This window comes from Lissotriton vulgaris, chromosome 5 (genome assembly GCF_964263255.1).
Source record: "Lissotriton vulgaris chromosome 5, aLisVul1.2, whole genome shotgun sequence".
Classification (NCBI taxonomy): domain Eukaryota; kingdom Metazoa; phylum Chordata; class Amphibia; order Caudata; family Salamandridae; genus Lissotriton; species Lissotriton vulgaris.
This window is the reverse complement of record NC_141693.1, coordinates 1,145,387,586-1,145,408,974: the sequence shown is the minus strand read 5'-3', so window position 1 is coordinate 1,145,408,974 and position 21,389 is coordinate 1,145,387,586. Positions and strand designations below refer to the sequence as shown.

The 21,389-nt window shown below is 44.1% G+C and overlaps 1 protein-coding gene across 2 annotated transcripts in view; it reads left to right on the top strand.

Moving 5' to 3' along the window:
- The window catches only part of GFRA1 (GDNF family receptor alpha 1), a 414,744-nt gene that overhangs the window by 10,289 nt on the left and 383,066 nt on the right, over positions 1-21,389 (top strand). For both annotated transcript variants that reach the window (XM_086922901.1, XM_086922903.1), the window contains exon 3: positions 10,735-10,818. In XM_086922901.1, the coding sequence (XP_086779027.1) occupies positions 10,735-10,818 (84 nt within the window). The remainder of the gene's footprint in view (positions 1-10,734; positions 10,819-21,389) is intronic.

Below are 21,389 nucleotides of genomic sequence, written 5' to 3'. Positions count from 1 at the left end.
GGGAAAGGATGGATGATGAGGGGAAGGATGGATGGATGGATGATGAGGGGGTGGGTGAAAGGATGGATGATGAGGGGAAGGGTGGATGGATGGATGATGAGGGGATGGATGGATGGATGATAAGGGAATGGATGGATGATGAGGGGGTGGGTGAAAGGATGGATGGATGGATGATGAGGGGAAGGATGGATGGATGATGAGGGGAAGGATGGATGGATGGGTGATGAGGGAAAAGGATGGATGGATGATGAGGGGAAGGACAGATGGATGGATGGATAGATGATGAGGGAAAAGGATGGATGGATGGATGATGAGGGGAAGTATGGATGGATGATGAGGGAAAAGGATGGATGGATGATGAGGGAAAAGGGTGGACGGATGATGAGGGGAAGGATGGAAGGATGGATGGATGATGAGGGGATGGATGGATGATGAAGGGAAGGACAGATGGATGGATGGATGGATGGATGGATGGATGGATGATGGGTGGGTGAAAGGATGGATGGATGGAGAGTGGGTGAAGGGATGGATGGGTGGGTGAAAGGATGGATGGATGGATGGAGAGTGGGTGAAGGGATGGATGGATGGATAAGTGGGTGAAAGGATGGATGGATGGATGATGAGTGGGTGGGTGAAAGGATGGATGGATGGATGATGAGTGGGTGGGTGAAAGGATGGATGGATGGGTGGGTGGATGGTGGATGGGTGAAAGGATGGATCAGTGGATTGGATGGTGGGTGGGTGAAAGGATGGATGAGTGGGTGGGTGGATGGTGGGTGGATGATGGGGGTAGGTGGATGAGTGAAATGATGGATGGATTGATAAGTGCAAGGGTGAATGAATGGACATATGAGTGAAAGGGTGGGTGTAAGGATGGATGACTGAGTGAAAGGGAGGGTAGATGGACAAAAGGATGAATAGATGTGTGAAGGAGTGAAATGATAGATGGATGAGTGATAGGGGCAATGGATGGATTTATGAGTGGATGAGTAGATGGATGGATGGGTGGGTGGATGGATGGATGGAAGGAAGGCTAAGTGAAAGGGTCGATGGAGAGAGAAAGGGAGGATGGATGGATGACTAAAAGAGTGGATGGGTGGAAGGATTAGTAAGTGAAAGGTGGCTGGATTGGTGAAAGGGTAAATGGCTGAATGGATGAGTGAATGGATGGATGGGATGAAGAGTGGATGGATAAGTGTACAGATGGATAGGGTGAAAGGGTGGATAGATGGATGGATAATGGAGATGAGTGAAAGGATGGATGAGGGGATGGATGAAGGGATGGATGAGTGAAATGATACATGGAAGGATACATGATGGATAGGTTTGCAAATGGTTGAATACTTTTGGAAATGGCTGAGCTTACTTATATACTATTGCGCGACCTCTGATGTGTCTGTAAAACGTACCTATTGTCCTGAAGTTTTGTCCTAAATTTTGACCTCCTGTCCTGAATTTGTGTCCTGAATTTTGACCCTTTGTCCTGAATTTTTACACTCACCGTCCTGAATTTGCACCAATGCCAGTTGGTCACCCTAATTCTTTGTGCGGTAGAACCGAGGCTTTTTAACACAGCAGCATGAGAGTGACAAGAGAGAAACCTGGCAGAGTGCTGCCAAAGAGCTCTCCCACTCAGAATATTTCATTATTCAAGTGATTGTGAACAATTAAGGGTAAACTGAGATGTGAAAAACTAAACACAATGCGATGCGGCTGCACGAGACTTGAGGAGTTAATTAAGTATTAGTACTAGCAAGTGTGCTGTAAGTTAAATTAAAACACTTTACATGCACTGTGCGCCTCGTGCGTGTAGAATCAGAGTACCACTAGACCCGGCTCTGCCAATTAAGTGCCGGCGCTAAGCACTGGCACAAATTAAGTCCTGCATTGAACAATTGACACCAGGCTACAAAATGTAAGTAGTATGATGGTGTACCCTTGTGTGTTCTTCCGTGTGTCGCTGTTTCCACATGGAATGTTTAATGATGACAGCAACGCCCCCTTCTAGTTTGTGTTGTCGGTCTGAATTGTATAATTTTGTGGAATGGGGAGGAGTAGGATGGCGCTGGATTGTTCGTTTAAACATGACTCCATGATGACGTCTGACTTGGCATTACGTATGTCAGTATATTTTTAATTTAGGCTCAATCCTGTCAGTGTTTGGATAATTGCACTACTGGATAGGGGGGCACAAAGTTTTGCAAAGGTTCTGCCCGCTTTCTTCAAGGGGTCCCCACAAAATGACATCATGAGCTAGGCCCACCCCGATTTTATAGTAAGTAGTCTCTGTAAAGGGGGAAACAACCATTACAATGCATGAGTCATAATCGGCCCTTTTTTTAGGAACCATCACAAAAATAAACAGTATTAATACAAAGTAAAGCAATGTTTATATTTTGTTGCACTGAAGTAAATGAAGTAAATGAAGGCAAATAAGTCAAACTAAAATATACCAAAACTAAATACATTTCCTAAAATGAATAGAAATAAATAAATCTGCTAAAATAAATACAATGGCCAGTTAATATATCTAAAATTTAGGCATTGACCCAAGTTAATGCCCCGGCAGCTCCATTGTCTTCAACCAAGATTCCCAATGTTAGACTAATGTTCTGATTTGTTACCTTTGCTGCAAATTGTAAAGCGTTCTGATATCCTTCAGGATCAAGTTCGCGCTATATAAAACTTTATAAATAAAATAAATAAATCTAGCCACAGCTAGAGAGAGGCAGCTGGGACAAAACTATGTAATACAGAGTCGCTAGTTTACAATAGGTGGGGAGATAACATATAACACTCATCGATAGAATAACGTGAATAGGGAGCCCTAGTGTGTGTAATAGTCATTGTCGAGTGTGGGAAGCAGCCTCTCTGGGAACCTGTAATGTATACAAAATCTTGCAGTCAAACTTTCCTGTAGTGTTTTGAAAATGTGTTGATGTCACCTTCGCCAAACTTCATCCACATTTGGGCTGCTAATTCCTCCATACAGGGACCTTAAGTCACAGGCTTAAGTACCAAGCAGCTTCAATTGTTAAATCTTGCATTATATGCAAATGATAGATCTGCCTTACATGTGATGTCACTTCCTGTCGTGATGTCACTTCCTGTCGTGATGTCACTTCCTGTCGTGATGTCACTTCCTGTCGTGATGTCACTTCCTGTGACCACGCCTACCTTGGAGAGTCCCCCCACTTCTTTTTTTAGGACTTGTACCCTGCTCCTGACACGGACAGCCGATGTCATGTCCCAAGAGCCCGCAGAGAGCCATGACACACAGAAAAGTGCCGGCCTGTAGAAAAGTGCCGGCCTGTCCCACCTCGGGCCACGTTCTACAAAACCGCACATCTCCCGTTTCCAAAAGAAATCTGCACTCCTAGCTACCCCGTGATGTGTTTGACAATTCCTGCGACTCCCCAGACGACATTTTGTTTTTCTTTTTGTTGTATTGAGTAATAATGTTACCTCTATAAAGGTGATAGAGGTATTTGTTTATGCCTACAGCAACTGGTATTAAACGCCTAGGGATAGTTGTCAGAGCTTCTTTGAAAATACCAATTCAAACATTTTTAGGACCCTTTATTGATCATCTAATAGTCGTTATATGTTCTGGGGGTGCAGCAACAACCTTGTACCACAAGTTTAATCGACACTGGCCTACTGGGGAAACGCCGAACCTGACTGACTGCCCAAGACCACTTTACAAAGCCGTTGCATCTCGTTTCTGCTAAGACAGGAAACACCAGAAGCATCGCCCACTGCGAGCTGTCGAACGTGAGGTTCGATTGTTTATTTGCATATGTTCGTCAGTGGAAAGTTTACACCGCACTGGCTGGCTTCAAGCCGCTGAAGCAAGCCACCCAGATGATGCAGTTTTCAGGAGGTTGCGGTTCGAGGTGCTCTCTGTCTTCAAGCCCCTACGCCTGGCGCTGATAAACGCCTCAGACTTACAGAGCCACCCCCCCAATTAAGGGCGCAGGAGCCCCACGGGAAGGTTTACTTCCCAGTTACTCAATCGATGCTTCTTTGTCCTTGCTCTTCTCCCACACATTTGAGCGGCGCCCACGCACACAGGCCCTTGTGCTTGGAAACATTTCTGCGTTGAAAGGCCTCGTGGCATCAAGTGCGCCCTTTGGACGCACGGTTAACGTGCCCATTTGCGTCCACCCGTCCTCTAGGAATCTATAATGCCATGTGACAGAGTGTCTGTACCCCCTCAGACCACCCCCTTCAGAGCTTGTCAGTCACGCAGCACGTGCCTCCGTGCGTGAGCGCACACAGGCCGGCGCCGAAGTGCACTTAGACCCTGGCGGTCAATGGGGCCTTTTACCGCCTGATTGCCGGGCCCTCAGGGCTCCTGGTGGGTGGGAGCAACATCTGCCCCCCCCCCTCCCCACACGAGGCTGATCGTGACGTCATCCACAGGAAGATTCCCCGACCTCATTATCTAAACTAAACCGCATCTTAGTGACTACTTTACCTCTCACGCCATAAACGCGGCTCTTGGCACGCGTCAGCAAAGGCAGAGCAGCAGGACACGCGAGCGCGCGTTCTAGCGCCAAGAAGTGCTGGTTCCACAGACCACAATTTTAGTTTGTTTCTAAGCGCTCCAACTTTTGGCACATGAGAGCGCCTTTGCATTACAGGAGATTGAATCTTGCCCAAGATCAAAGTTTTCAGTACAGAGGCGAGCCATCATTTAAACTCGGGTCTTCAGGTGAACCCCAAAAAGCTAATTATAACACTTCCCCTCTGAGCGCGCTATATGTTTGCTGCCCACGATACTAGCATTGTTTTTGAAAACTTCACAGAAGACCTGGAAATGTGTGATGTACAAGGGTCTTTGCCATAGCCCTTGCCCCACCATCCGAGCTCGACCCTGTCCTTAAATGTTGAAATGTGTCACTTTATTCACCTGGTCCACAAACCTACACAATTTCAAGCACACTGACAGCACGATGGGTCAGATGCACACAACATTTTGGAAGCATAAGTCTGAATTTCGGTTTAAAAAAGTCAAAATCCAGTATTCTCAACATACCAGCGATTTGCAAAGGGTGAAAAGTCTGTTATGCATGTTGTAGTGTCAGCTGCAGGTTATGCAACAGCCTTTTGGCTTCCAGGTGTTGGGAGTCTGTGGGGACTGCGTGTGGTTAGGAAAATGTAGTGCGAAGAAGGTGAACAGACACAAAGCCACAACACTGTGGGCCTTCACAAACATTTGCAATACCCTTTCCACTCTGTCCTCCCACCCTTATAACTGTATAACTTAGTCCCGAGTGCAGTGGCATAACACAACTTGAGAGGCCCCCCTGCAAAGTGAATGGAGGGGGCCCCACACCCTCTGGACCTAGTCAGTTGCTCTCAGGCCTGCCCATGCACAGTACTGGAGAGGCCCCCCTCGAGCTCACCCCCCCCCACCTCCTGCACCACAGGAACTGGAGGGGCTATTGTTCTGCCACTGCCTAAGTGGCACAAAATGCCCCCTTAGCTACAATTTGCATGGGCATTGGGGGAGCCTAGGTGGGGCAGTAAATTAATGGAAAATGTTTAGCATGCACAAAAATACATTTGAAAAGACATTTTATATTTTATTTTTGCCTAACCCTACATGTGCAAAACCTTCATAACCTGGAGACTTGCCACACAGGATATTACCACATATTTCCATCAGGAACACATGGACATTTTGTGATTTGTGTGAAGTGTAATGCACCTCCCCAATTCCTAGTCCCATGCCACAGATTTTGGTATTGAAAGCGTTCTTGTGAACCAGGCCACATGTGATGGACAATCACTTCTTGGTGTGTGATCATAGCACAGTCATGGCTACAAAGTATGCTGCACAGTGTAATGTTTGCTAATCATTGGAAGAAATGGTAACAAAACTCAAATGTCTCCTAATTATAAAATCTCTCCAACTTTTGCTCTGGGCCTTTTATTGAAGAGATGCAAGCATACTAAACTACAACATTCAATGAACAGCAAGAACGTTTCAACATCTTCAAAGAATTCTCCAACTCCTTACTGCACGAACAACATTACCCCCTCACAGGAACTCTGGGACAACCTTGCAAACTTATTCCACAACAAAACCGCCAATGCCAGAAACTTCAAACCCCAGCCTAAGGCCACCAACTTCAGGGCCCATTAAATCAATGGGGTCTCACCCACAGAATCAAAGGACCTGGGTATAAATTATATAAAGAAAGGTGGTCCTTGACATTAATTCAAACAGAACTTACATGAATATCATTTGTATCTTAATGATGCAGATCTAATCGCATCATTAAGACACAAATGATATTCATGTAAGTTCTGTTTGAATGAATGTCAAGGACCACCTTTCTTTATATCACCAACTTCAGGGGACACCGCCTCAGTCCACTCAGGGGCTCCAACCAACCCATGCCCTCACCACATCCTCAACCTAGGTGAAGCCGGAATCAGCTAGGTACTCACCACCTTGTTCAACACCTCAAGTGCCATGACCACCTTTCCCAAGGAATGGAAACATGCAGAAGTCAACCCCCTACTACAGAAACCATCAGTATACCCCAGAAAACCCAAAACTGCAGACGGATCTCCCTACTCCCGTTCCCAGTCAAAGTATTAGAAAAAGTCATCAACCAACAACTCTCCTCACATCTGGAATGGAACTTCCTACTCGACTCCTCCCAATCCTGATTCTGCCGCAACCTCAGCTCCAAGACAGCCCTCATAGCAGCCACCAATGACATCTGAGTTCACTCAACCGAAGAGAGACGGTTGCTCTGTTCTTCCTTGATCTCTTGGCAGCGTTCAATGCGGCCTCCCACCACATGTTCATCCCAAAGGCTGCACAACATAGGCATCCAAGGAGCCACTCTCAGATGGATCACCTCTTTCCTTATCAGAAGAACGCAAAAAATACACCTCCCCCTTCACCTCCAAACTCAAGGAAATTATCTATGGATTACCCCAAGGATCCTCGCTCAACCCCACCCTCTTCAACACTTATATGACACCTCTGGCCAGCATCGTCAAAACCAACTACCTCAACAGTGTCTAGACATCCTTAGGTAGTAGAGCGCTCTTAAAGTTTAATTTTCATTTCATTTTATTTCAACATCATATCCTATGCTGACGACCTACAACTCATCCTCCCCCTCTCCAAAGACACCACCAAGACCAACTTCCACAGCTACATGATAGACATTGCCAACTTGATGGAGGGCAAGTGCTTGAAGCTCAACACAGACCGGACAGAGGTACTGATCTTTTGAAACAAAATCTCCACACATGGCGCATCCTGGTGGCCTTCAGAACTAATGCCTACTCCTGCACCCACTGACCATGTTAGGAACCTAGGCATTCTACTGGACAACAAGCGAACCATGAATACTCAGGTCAGCTCTGTCTCCTCCTCCTGCTTCTTTATCCTTTCCATGTTTAGTAAGATATTCAAATGGATACCCCAAAGCTCAAGACGTATCTTCACCCAGGCCCTCATCTCCAGCCTAATGGACTAAGCCAACGCTCTATATGCAGGGATAGAGAACTCCTAGCCAGACTCGTCCTGTATCTCCCTAGTTGCACCCACATCACCCCCTACCTCAGGGAACTCCACTGGCTCCCTGTACAAAGAGATGCCTGTTCAAGCTCCTGACCCACACATAAAGGGCCCTACACAACTGCGGACCCGCCTACTTGAAGCACCGCCTGAACTTCCACCAGACCCCTCCCGTCCACTTCCCTTTCTCTAACCCTCACCCCCCTGCATCCGATATAGCAGATGCAGAAGTCCCTTCTTCGTCTACCTAGCAGTAAAAACATGTAACGAGCTACCCTTTCATCTCTGGACCTCCCCATCTCTTCCAGAGTTCCAAAAATTCCTGAAGACCTGGTTATTTGTCTAATCAACTGGACACTGTCAGCGCCTGGAATCCCTCACGGGTGACCAGAAGCACTCTAAAAGTCTACTGATTGAATGAAATATGCACATGCGCGAGGAATTAAAACAAATTACTGATGCAAAATGAACCAGAAAAACAATTCAAGTAACATAATAGAAATACAAATATGATTGTGTTTGCTGCTTGTTTCATAATAGGTTTTTCACGAAAGACTGGACTTGCATATCTAGCTTTTTCTTAAATTGCTTATTATTGTACTACTGCCTCAATGTGCCTCTTGCATAGAAGCTAATGTACAGACATTGAAAAAGTGACAAACAGTAACAACCATGAAAAAATTACCATTGCATAAAATGTTTAATCCTATCCTTTCTAGTGACGAAACAGGTAATAAGCCACGTGAGATGTATGCATCTTCTGCCTTCTTTTATATGTGCTTGAGTGTTTATTCTCAAAGGGTAGTAAGTCTGATTAAAAGTGCATTAAAATAGTTAATGTTCATCATTGTTTCGATTTTTGAAACCTTTGGGGCTTATGTCTGGAGACTGAATTTCTACATTTATATAGTGTGTAAGATAAAGTGAATGTCCTCTATGCACTGTGAATGATGTCATCCAATTTAACAGAGCCAGCCACTTGCCTACAGAGCTGTCCCATGACATATTAGGCAGCACATGGTTCTTCCCAGGTTACCTAATATGATTGAACTAGTGGGGGTCTCTCTGATGTGTGTCTACTTACTTCTGGATTTGCATGCTACACCAGACCTCGTGAGAATGGTAAACGCTACCACAATTCCCACAAAAAAAATGGCTGAAACACAACAGCTTTCCCTTAGAGGGCACAAATAGTCAACATCTGATAAATTGGTGAACTATTTTGTTTAATAGCTATTGATATCATTGTTACTAGTTTAACATAGTGAAGCATCAGTCGATTAATGCACCAGGTGAGGAGTAAACCCTCCGAAGTGTGCTTCAGTGGTTCACATCCTGTTGTGCCTGCTGTGCCTGCCCTGGCTGTAGCTGTCCGACTTGGATAATTGCAGTATTTCTCAAAGTAGTACTTTGAAAGAGAGGCCACAAAGCACTGTAGGGGCATTTGGTTAATTTTCAGCACTGACAATAAGCATTAAATGCAAAGCATGTTCTTCATTGCCAGGTAATAAAGTAGCCTAGGTGGTTAAAGTCCATGTGGCGCAGATATCCACACTGCCTCAGATCGATGGCTTCTGCCCAGCTGGGGCGACTCATCTCTTCCTCTTTCTGTAGGCTCGTCACATTCAACAATGGTAATAAATAGCATGTTACATTCCACACACCTGCCCATATAATTCTTTTATATATATATATATATATATTTACGCTCACACACACATACATGGATCAAGGTAAAGATAAATAGATGATTAGCGTTTGGCAAAGGAAGAAAGAGGAAACCAATCGTAACAATGCCTCATGGACCTCTCCTTTAACGCCATTGTTCATGAGTATGCCATCACTCTCCTTATGTGTTTTGAAGTCACAGCTGTATGTGCAATAACATTACAAATGATAATTATGTACACAAATCTAGGGATGTAGAGAGACTGGTAAACAGATGAGCAGATACACATATAGGTGGCCACAAAACTGGACAGACAGTGATAGATCCTCAGATGGCTGCTCTAACAAACAGCACATCGCCCACATGCATATGTTGTGCAGAGGTCGAAGTGGAAAGGGGGCCGGCGGAACAACGTTCCCAACCTTTATTAAATTGAGCTCAACGGCTACCATACTTTTTGTTTAAAGAGCCACCGTCCCAGAACGGTTCAGTTGGCGCAGGTTGAAAGGGTCTCCTATACTGTGAGGTGAGAGAAGGGAGAGGCAGATGAAGAAGCAGCACGCTTTCTCTCCAGGGTCCCTGCTCCTGAAAGGCCATGTGTGCAGTTGTTGAATCCGCACATCTAAAGGCCGCTTGGGAACCAGTGTTGGGTTTAATTGATAGAAAAAGAGATTTGTCGTTTTAATCAAAACATTGTCGTTTTAATCAAAACATATAAAAAAAGATTTGCCCTAGGTACAGTCAGTGTATTACCGAAACATTACTTTTAAAAACACTGTAAATACTTAAACACAATCTTTCTGCACTTTTTGCCACATCCTATTTACACTTTGACACATTTCTTACAGAGTGTGTAATACATTTTTGTAATCTAATAACATATAGTCACAGTGTTTTCAATCGCAGGCTTGGACCTCTTAGCACTGTAAACATGCATCACTATTTCCCCAGTGCACTGACCAGGATTCAAATCAGTGACCGTCTGGTTACACCCACAGACATCTGAAATGATCGCATTAACCAACTGAGCTTTCTTACTAGCAAAATGCATTTCCCACTTGTAAAAATAGGTTGCATTTATCTGTGTGTGCATTATGTTTTATGTGAAGTTACCTTTAGGTGACCGGCCAACAAAATAGTTACAGAATATTCTGTTCTTTTTAGTGCACCTCTGACCCACCCCCACACTCACTGACCCCGCCCTCATTGCACTCAGGATCTCAGTTCACATACTTTTCTTTATGCACCTCGACCTCTAATATTGTTGTATGTTTCTCTCTATAATGACCTGGCAAAGGTTTGTATTAAAAAATTCTGTTTTATGATGTGGGCAGTCTCCACCGTGTTGACTTTGCCTAGTTTTCTCACACCTCTCTTCTGTACAGTGCTTTGTAGGTCCATTGGGTGGAATTGGCCCTTCATAAGACAAATAAATATGACCATCACTGTCCATATTCGTGATGAAGTTCTGATTGCTCAAATATACTTTGGTGACTTTGTATGTTTCCTGCAGGGAATGACTTACTGGAGGAGTCGCCTTATGAGCGGGTGAACAGCAGACTGTCCGACATATTCCGCCTAGCACCCATCACATCGGGTAAGAAACGCCACCAGTGTGGACTGACCTCAACTTTTCTTAAATGTGATCTCTCGCTACACAAAGCATCATGTGCGCTCCGAGGTCAAGGTGCATTTGACCAGTATCTGAAATATACTTAGAGATTTCCTATTACGACGTTGATTAATTCTTGTATTTGCCTTCGAGGCGGTTGTATACTATACAAATATTGTGTAAAACTCAAGTGAAATGAGTGAGGTTTTTCTGAATGGGGACCAATCACATTTTGAGAGCACACAGCAAAGACAAAGCTGGTATCTGAGAACTGTGCACAGAGTTTGCAAAAGACTTTGAAATGGCCCGAGCGGGACCTGGGAGCCATTACCTCCCACCAGCATGAATGTTTATGAGAATTTTACTGTGTGCTCTGTGCGTTTTCCGAAGTGGCTGTACGTGCGCAGCTTGCCTGCAGGTGGCGCTCTCTATCCCCTTTTCATGTGCTGCTCGTTGTTTAAATGGAATCTGATCCGCGCTGAGGATTGTGTGCCACTGCTAAGCGTCTCCATTACCCAAGATGAGAAGACATAATCCATACATGCTGGGGTGTGGGAATCCTAGCCGAGCAGTCTCCCGCCCTGCCTTTTGTTAAAAAAAAACTGCTTAGCAGTTCATTAAAAAGTCTCTCTTGTTTTGGTTTCCGCCGTCTATGCCTCAGATGTTTGGCAACAAAGGTCGATTTGTGCAAAAAAGCTTGGCTTATTGGGAATGCTGTTGTGCTTTGTTCTCTCGCCGTACATATATTTAATTGTGTGTATATCTTTTCAAGAAAGCAGCGCTAATGGGGCCACGCTGCCTTTGATTTTCACGCAGTGAAAGTGTCATTTCTGCTCTTGTGTGAATGGGATACATTGAGGAGTTGACTTAACTGCAGGAGTCTTTCATTTCAAAGAGCTCCATCCTTGCAGTTTCTGTCAAGGGCCTGACAAAAGGATTTTTTCGTTTCACACTCGCCCCACGTGGCTCAATATTTGAATGTTCATTTATTTTTAAACTTTTCGTGTGCACTAAAAGGTTACATTTACAAACACTTCAAAACACAGAAAAAGCTGTGTAAACAGAGCCTTATTCAAACCAAGTCCAATCCGGAACAAATATCTTGAATCATCTAGCTATGGGTGAACGTGCTGAAATCTTCCCCAAATCTGACAAATATTGAAATGGTAGACATTTTTTTTCTCAGTTTCCACTGACATTTCCAGTAGAGCCAAAATCGTCCCATGCTCTCTCGCAAACGTGCGTGTGACAAAAAAATAACTGTAAGTCTTTGATAGTCTCTTGAATCTTATTTTTGCCCACCACTAACTTGGTTACAGAGGGACAGCTCATTTTAGTATCCTTGCATATGAATTGCAGCAAACTAGGCCCAATCAAGAGGGATTCCTGTGTTTAGAAAAGTGGGAGATAGAATTTGTCATTTTGCACTTTTATCCTTTAATGGCGATTTATATAACTTTCTTTTTGTGTTTTATGAAAAAGAATCAGTGGCTAAGTTTGCTTCAAATTGTGGCTATGTGAAAGCTGAGGTTCTGAATCAGTGCCAAGCTGTATACCCAACATGTATTGCATCCTTACCCCGCTCCATGCCATTACTTCTGTATTTGTGTATTGACTCTTGTTTTATTTAGCGCTAGTTTCATCTTATGACTTCAAAGCACTCTTTAGTCACTTAGTACCATGTAGACACTGGAAATTCAAATGAAGCCATGAAATACCCCAAGGCATCTTATAACTGTCACAAATATTACAACATGAAATACGCCATGAGGTTGACGGTATTACATACATATGTCAAAAGTTGTTATTGTTTTTTCTACAACGGGTTTTTTAACACTATAGTGGATTTGTTTTTCTAACCGTGGTCTGCCTGGGACGGATGTCTATAAACAATAGAAGTCAGTAAAGCTTTTTAGGAGGTTCTGTGTTGCTGTTTGTCGTTGCCTATATAGTTGCTAAATGTCATTCAATGATTTTTTTTCTCTATTGAAGCAGTGTGCTTGACAAATAATTCGTGCAATTGTGCCGCATTTGTGACTGGAAGCCCCCTGTGTGCTGGGGGAAGCATGCTGCTCTGTCCCCAGGGGGTGGGTGTGTTATTGTCTTCTACTGAAACAGTATACATCAGTCATTAGTCTGCTCCCTGCAGAGCAGGGCTTATGTTATAGTGAAAATGTCAACATTCTCTAGGCGCTGCATGTCTTGTCGTCGCTTCTCTTGTTTCAAGAAACATGGAAGGGGTGTTTGGTTTCTCCTTAAAGGAAAAAAACCCACTCACTGCACTAAAGGGAAACATGTTGTGCTGCATTTAACGAGAGGCTTAACTTATATTCCTTGTCATATGCTTTGCAGGTTCAGGTTAGCATCACCATTGAGTTGCACCACTTTAGGCTTAGTTCTAAACAGAAAGGTATAGTAACAAACATTTGCAAAACCAATAGGTCTGTCTTTTGAGACCTTTTTGGCTTGTGACCTATTGGTTTTGCCAATGGTTGTTAGCCATGCTGCAAAGCATCCCAGATGCCGTGCAGAATGGCTAATGGCTTATGGCCCCATTTGGTAGATGTGCGCACAACGCTTGCACGCTACAAAATGATGCGACCCACCCCCTTTTTTTCATAACATTTAATTTCTGAGCCGAGCGGCACAGGTAACTAAAATGAAAACGGGTTTTTTATTTTTTTAAGTGGGCAGGTGGGAATGTATGAAAGCAACTGGGGTGTGTAAAAAACGGGAGGAAGTAAAAGGGAGACTGGAAGCAACACAGGGGAGTGTGAGGGTCACAAAAGCAACATAAAGAGAATGGGGGACACGGAAGCAATTGGGGGAGGACAGGCACATGCGGAAGCTACAAGGGAAGGATGGGAGAGGTGGAAGGAACACGGGGAAGGGCAGAAGGACTTGGAACCAACACAGGGAGGCATGAGGGACTGATGCAACACACAGGAGAGAGCAACAAAGACGTGGGCTGGGAGAAGCAGGCGGAAACAGGCGGCAGCACAAGGGTGCAGAAAAGTGCACGAGGGGAGGGAAAAGGCACAATACCAGGCAAAAAAAACACATGGTAAAGTGTCAATGTTCCATGGGAAGGACATACATAAGATTGACAAGTTGGAGCAAATAAGAAGAAAGCGAATGAGAGTGACGAGAAAAACCAACCATTGATAGGCAATGGGTGGGCTCCAAGCCCTCTTTATGTTCATAGCAAGCCACAATAAGCCTCGCAACAGACAGCACATGCGCTATCTAGTGGGCTTTACCTAAAAAAGAAACATTGCCCGTGACCTCTTGTGCATTGTCTGCACTTCGCATCTTCTTTTTCCAAGAGCTTGCACTCCCAGAACTGGCGGGCGGCACAGGTAAGTGAGGTGAGGCAGGGCCATCCGCCGCTGCCATTGTATATAATACTACCCTCAATAGAACTACCTCCCCACAATGTATCTCATGGATCTTGGCGCCGTCTCTGTAGGTTTGGAGCCAAAGCTGGTTCTGGTGTACAGCCCTGAAAGGGCAGCTTAGTGATTACCAGTAGGACAGAGAGAATATCTATGGGGACCTGCAGGGAAGTCTTTCTGTCTAAGTGTGGGCGGTGCCTGCACCTGTCCTCCAACTGTTGGTCGAAACAGTGTAGGTTTATCAGAGTTCAGGAGGGCACCTGTCACCCCATTAAGTCTCAAATGTGGACCAAAATGCAAATTGGTCATACACTGTGAAAGTACCAGAGGAACAATCTGCTGGTTAACCCATGTCCAGAAAATGAATGAAGGGTCAATCCGTAGCTATAGATGAGTGTGTGCATAAGATTCAGAAAATATATCTCAAAAGATTTTACAAGAAAGCTGTGTGCTAGCCCTGGTGCATTCCATAGCTCTGGTCATTGGGCTGTGAACGGTCTGTCTCCTTTACAGCTACAGTGTGTTCAGGGTAAGGGTGTGAAGAACCAGGGTTTAACCCTCAGGGGCACGCCAAAGATCTTCGAGTTCACCTGTCTTGGTATACAGAGACACAGAATACTTCTGGATGGCATCAGAGACCAAGTTTATTAGCTGCAGCTAGTAACAGTGATCCTAGAAATACATTGCGGTGTAAATTCTCAGGAGACTGCTCATTTTACTAAGGCGAGACGTCTCCTTTTATACCCAATATTCACATTATAAATGTACACCCACTGCACAAAATTCTAGCCAATAAGGTACATTTTCAACAAAGTATCACATAACAAAAACTCAATTTACAGCATCCCAACCCAAAAGTTAATTATTAGGAATGTCCCAAATTCAATCTCCACGAGCCGGACAAACCTATAATTGAAAGCATAACCCATGTAATGAAGAAACATAAAAAAGAAACAGTAACAGATGCTCAACAAGATAAGACATGTGCAAGGAAACTAAAAGTTAGTGATGTCCTGAACATTGATTGGCAATCTCAGACCAAGATTGATCAGGGAAATTGGCTTTGCGAGGTCAGTTTCAGGTGAAGAGGTCAGTTTCTTACAGTTAATTTTAGAGTAAAAAAGAAACCTAGTTAATGTATACATGAACTAAGAAGGCCAGGCCACTTTGTTCACCAGGCTACCTTCACAGGCCTACGTGAGGGCAACACAAAATGGTGGCAGAGAACAAAATGGAGTCAGACTCGAGAATTACAAAACCTCAGGAGTCAGCAGGTGTCCTGGGGGTCCGATAATGTATTTTGTTGCAAAGGTATTTGGCAGCTTTCTCACTTGCATATTTGTGGGGCAATTGAACTGGTTGTAGGTGTTCAGTCAATCACAGTAAAAGTAGTGATTTCGGGCTAGGGAGATGCACTTCCAAGTGGCAACAATGGAATGACCACCATTATACCTGCTTCTAAATATGTAGGTTTGTTTGTTTTATAATAGAGTTTTATTGTTTGCTGTTTCTTGAAAGTAACATGTTAAGCATGAATCATAAGCACCTTGAAGTGGCTGGGAATGGAGTGTAGGCGCTATATAAGTAAAACAAATGTATTCATTCCTGTTTGAGATGGGGAGTGGGAGAACAACGTTAAAGTGCCTTGATCCAGGCCAAGGAGATGTAAAAGATAAGGAATATGGTGAAAGTAAAGTTCACAACTTACCTGCTCTCCTAAATATTTGCAGAACTTACAGTATCTGTTTCCTGATGTCAGTCACTTCCGCCCTCAACCCGGTCTGTCACCACTGAAGGAATAATCCCCTCCCGGCATGTGCTCTGTACCCCAGACCTTTTAAACAGTGCTTGTTCATTGCTGTGTCCCAATGGAAGTACTTGTGATTGTCACAAACTTCAAGGAACACATTTGTCTTACTGTGTGCGTGGTTGGAAGGGGGTGGCAGGACAGTGATTGCCCAATACCCCCTTCCAAATGATCTACATCTGACAAGTGGGCCTAAATCCAAGGGCTCCATAGAGATATAATTATTAACAAGCATGTTTTATGTAGTATTTTATTCAGAGGTATGTTTGGAAATATGTTTTATTTATAGGTATGTTTGGGGTTCTGTTTTATTCATAGGTATGTATGTTTTTTATTCTAAGGTATATTTGTGGTTATGTTGTATTCATAGGTATGTTTGGGATTGTGTTTTATTCATAGGTTTGTTTGGGGCTGTGTTTTAATTATAGGTATGTTAGGAGTTGTGCTGTATTCATTGGTACATTTGGAGTTTTGTTTTTTTCGTAGGTATGTTTGCGATTGCGTTTCATTCAAAAGTATGTTTGGAGGTTGTGTTTCATTCATAGATATGTTTGGGGTTGTGTTTTATTTAAAGGGTTGTTTGGAGATGTGTGTTATTCATAGTTATGTTTGAGGTTGTGTTTTATTTATAGGCATGTTTGGGGTTGTGGTTTATTCGTAGGTATGTATGTTTGGCGTTATGCTTTATTCATATGTATCTTTGTGGTTGTGTTTCATTCATAGGTATGTTTGGGTTTGGGTTTCATTCATAAGTATGTTTAGGAATTTGTTTTATTCACAGGTATGTTTAGGCTTTTGATTTATTCAGAGGTATGTTTGAGATTTTATTTTATTTATAGGTATGATTGGGTTTGTGTTTCATTCACAGATATGGTTTTGGTTGTGTTTTTTTAAAGATAGATTTGGAGTTGTGTTTTATTCATAGGCATGTTTGTGGTTGTGTTTTATTCATTAGTATGCTTGGGGTCGTGTTATAATTAAAGGTATGTTTGGGGTGTGGTTGTGTTTTATTTATAGGTATGTTTGGGGTTGTGTTTTAATTAAAAGGGATGTTTGTGTTTTTTCATTGGTATGTTTGAAGTTGTGTTTTATTCGAAGGTATGTTTGGGGTTGAGTTTTATTCATAGATTTGTTTGTTTTTTGCTTCATTGAATGGTTTCGCACACTTTTTCACTTTTTAGGTCTCGCTGTATCAATGCGTAAGCATTGATCGGCGAGATTATAGTAGGCTGTCAAAGTCTACCTAGCTGCGGATCACGTACAGTTCATGTGATTCAGGCGCGTGCACATCAAACACCATCGGCCTCGGCATCAGACTTTAAAGAAATGCGCTCCCCCCGCTTCAGACTTCAAAGGAATGCGCTCCCCCGCCCCCGCAATGCCGAGAGCTTGTTTATAGAGAGCGGCTCAGTTTTTCTTGGAACAAATCCACCCCTCTAGTTTTATTTCTTACACATTAAATTCCGAGCCCGATTTTTCCACTTTTTTCTCCCTTTTTTGTTTTATTTTAGGAGATTGAGGTAACACTTTTGATTAGTGGTTTTAAGTGACTGCAGTCTTGTGGGGTTGCCTAGAGAAAGCACACACTTTTCTTTCCTAAACCATTGCCCATATTTTACGGAGCAGTCCTGCTTTGCTCAAGTAACCTGCAAGCATTTTGTTGGCAAGTGCATTCATTGTGAGTATTCTGCATCCATGCTCTAGAGCTCGTGAGCATTTAGTATGGAATGCTTATCTTGCTAAGCTTTTCCTCTTAAGTGACTCCATCCAAATAACACTTGGGTAAAAAAAAATCTAAAGTTTGCAAAAGTGCAGATTTTCAGATGAAAACTATCCTTGTATAAACAACAGGAAGGACTCGTAGTTCTTTGCAAGGACTGTGGTTACTTCACAGGAACAGAAATGCATGGCCTTGCACACCACTACTTGTGATCCTGTGTCTAGTACCTGGGATACAGAAGCACTAATGGTCATTTGATACCACAACACTTAGCAATGCCCGTAGAGTCAAGTCAATGGAATCAACTCAATCCATTCACACAACAACTTTCATTCTCATCACTCAAGACATTTGTATCATTACATTTTCTTGGAAAAACCCTCACCCATCACCCTCACACTGCCACACCCCAACACCCTCTCACCCTCACATCCCCTCACATCCCCTCGCCCTCCCTCACACCCACACCCTCACACCCCCTCACCCTCACATCCTCACCCTCACACACCCCCTCACCCACCCTCTCACTCACCAACCCTCTCACCCTCACTCACCTTCTCACCCACCCTCACCCACCCTCTCAACCTCACCCACCCTCTCACCCTCACACACCCTCACACACCCTCTCACCCAACACACTCTCTCGCCCTCACACCACCTCCCCCCCTCATCCCCTCAACCTCACACCCCCTCACACCCTCACACACACCCTCATACACCCTCTCACACCCCCTCAGCCCCCCTCACCCTTACACCCTCACCCCATCACCCTCACCCCTGTCACCACCACCCCTGTCACCCTCACCCACCCTCTCCCCCTCACACACCCTCTCACCCTCACACACCCTCCCACCCTCACACACCCTCTTACCCTCACACACCCTCTCACCCACCCTCACCCACCCTCACACCCCCTCACCCTCACATACCCTCACACACACCCTTACCCTCACCCCCTCACACCCCCTCAACCTCACACCCTCACCCTCACACACCCCCTCACCCCCCTCACCCACCCTCACCGTCACACACCCTCACACACCCTCACCCTCACTCACCCTCACACACCCTCACCTTCAAATCTCCTCACCTCACACCCTCACACACCCTCACACTCACACACCCTCACCAGCTTAGCATAGCATAACAAAACACAGCATAGCATAACATAAAAAGCATAGGATAGCAAAACATAGCATAACAAAACAAAGCATAGGATAGCAAAACAAAACATAGCATAACAAAACACAACAAAGCATAGCATAGCATAACAAAACACAAGAAAACATAGCATAGCATAACTATTCGCTATTTTCAAAAACAAAACATAAATAAAAAAATTGTCATTTACAATACCAATAGCTCAAACTTTCCTAAAGCTAGACCTATTGCATTGCAAATGCTTGTTGTTCTTACTGTCTTAAGGAGCCCTCAGACATGGGTAGAAAGGCCAATGGCAGGGGATTGAAAGTGTATGTCTGGGGAAGAAGGTGACACTGCTGGACATACCTAATTGCCATCCGTGGACAGTACAATTGTTATTTAATGATTCATTTATACTTCTGCATTTCGAATTGAGCAAGTTGAGGGCTTGTGGTGAGACCTCATGATCCCAATGCCAGCCTTCTGAAGAGCTGGGTATTCTGCCTGAGGTTTCCTCTAAAGGGGGGGGGGGTCATCATCATTGATGTGTCTACAATAATGATGTCCGCTGCATATTTTATACCAGACTTGGTTTATCTAAGAAGTGCCTCTTTAGCAAGTTACTTGCACCTAGTCCTATACATGATACAAGTACTACTACCGGAAAAGGGTACATTGATGAGGTGGGACAAAAAATGCAGACTAATGGCATTAAAACGACAAAAAAGGGATGGATGGAACTGTTTAGAGTGTTCTTTCTCAGTGGTAATTACTTAGGGCGCATCTGATCCAGTGTTTCATCTTATTTCTGCCATTGCACACCAATCAGTTTCCACACTGCCCCAAAAGGGACAGTTGAGTCCTAACTGCCAAGTAATGTCCATTCAGAACCAGGCTACAAGGAAACCCAGGTGTGTTTTGACCTCACTGGTCCTCATTGCTTATGGGCAATCTGGCAATCGTATAGTGCACCCTAGATAAGAAGTTTTGTACATGGATGGGGTTGGGGCACTGAAGTTATTGGGCTCATCAAGTGACAATCAAAGATTTTAATTGGAGAATTATATCCGATTTCATATTTTTTCAATTGCATGACATTTTTCATAGTTAAAATTTTAGGCACAGAGCTATAAGCCGATTGGTTCTAAATCACACCATTTGTAGGCGAGTGCTGAAGCTAGAATATGACCTTGCTCCTCGGATTCCAAGGTCAACAGCGTTGCCACTAGAACTACATCTCCCCCTTACTCTCATTTTAGGCATGGCTCTCCTCCTTTTCCAGTTGCAATTATTGAAAATGATATTTTTCCTTCCCGTTCAGCTCTCTAGTTTCACAATGTGTTGTGTGCTGTTTGTCACAAACAAATCTAAATTTTGTCTCGAATGTGTGAAGGGTGCCAGATGGGCAACACTTCTTTAGCATCATTTCCATCAGCAGCCCTGGTGTGAATCCCAAGAGATCGAAACCAACCCTCTCAATATTAATGCCAGTAAGCCTGCATGTAGGCAGTTACACTACGCAAGTACACAATCAAAAGCCAATATGTCAATGGTGGCGTACACTGGCGTGGACTGCGGTCTGGAAGGCATACTCTGACGTCACACCCTGCCATTTTTACGACATGTATCTTCATGGATATTAATTGACCAGAATACTAGGCTCAGGGGAAATGAGGTCATGCTCCCTTTAGCCCTGATGACATCACATTGTTGCTTTATTATCTGACTCTTTGCTGCTCTACATCCTCCCTTTTTGCTTCTGAGGACAGGGGAAAAGAGAACGTAGTACAAACTACTGAATATAAATAAGGCTCTTCGATCTGTGTTTACCTTCACTTTCTGTAGCTGATCCTCAGACACCAGGTAGCAGGGGCAATGCTAAGTGTCGCAAAGTTACAGCCATGGGTAGCAGCTGGTACCATGAGTTGCCTCTAATTTACATCCATGTTTAGCTTTGCAACGTATCTGTACATTGTATTTAACTGTAATCATACCCATTTCACATACTTGTAGTAGGCAATTTAAGTCACAGTGCCAGCCCTCCTGTTTATATCGCAGTAGTGATTGCTATAAGTAGAGCACAAGAAATATATCTCTGCAAGATGTGACTTCGACCTGGAAGACCGGAATCCGAGCATTTTTCAACACCACCATCCATTATTTCTTTATTGAAGAGAAACAGACATTAATAGGCAGTGAATATTCAGAATGTGGAGCATGACATTTGCCTATGGGGCTTGACTGAACTCTGCACTGCATAGTTACCATTTCTGAATTAATTTCGCTGCCTGCCTGATGCAGCTGCCCTGCACTGTGCCACCTGGACATACAAAGGGAGACTTGCAGTGTTTTATTTACATCTGCTCATCTTAACCCCTTCCACGCAGTCGCGATTCTGCGCCTGTGCGACAGAATCGCGAGTGGGCGGGTTTATGACGGCCCCCAGCCGTCATCAGCACACGAGCACCGTAGTGCATGGCGGCTGGGGGCC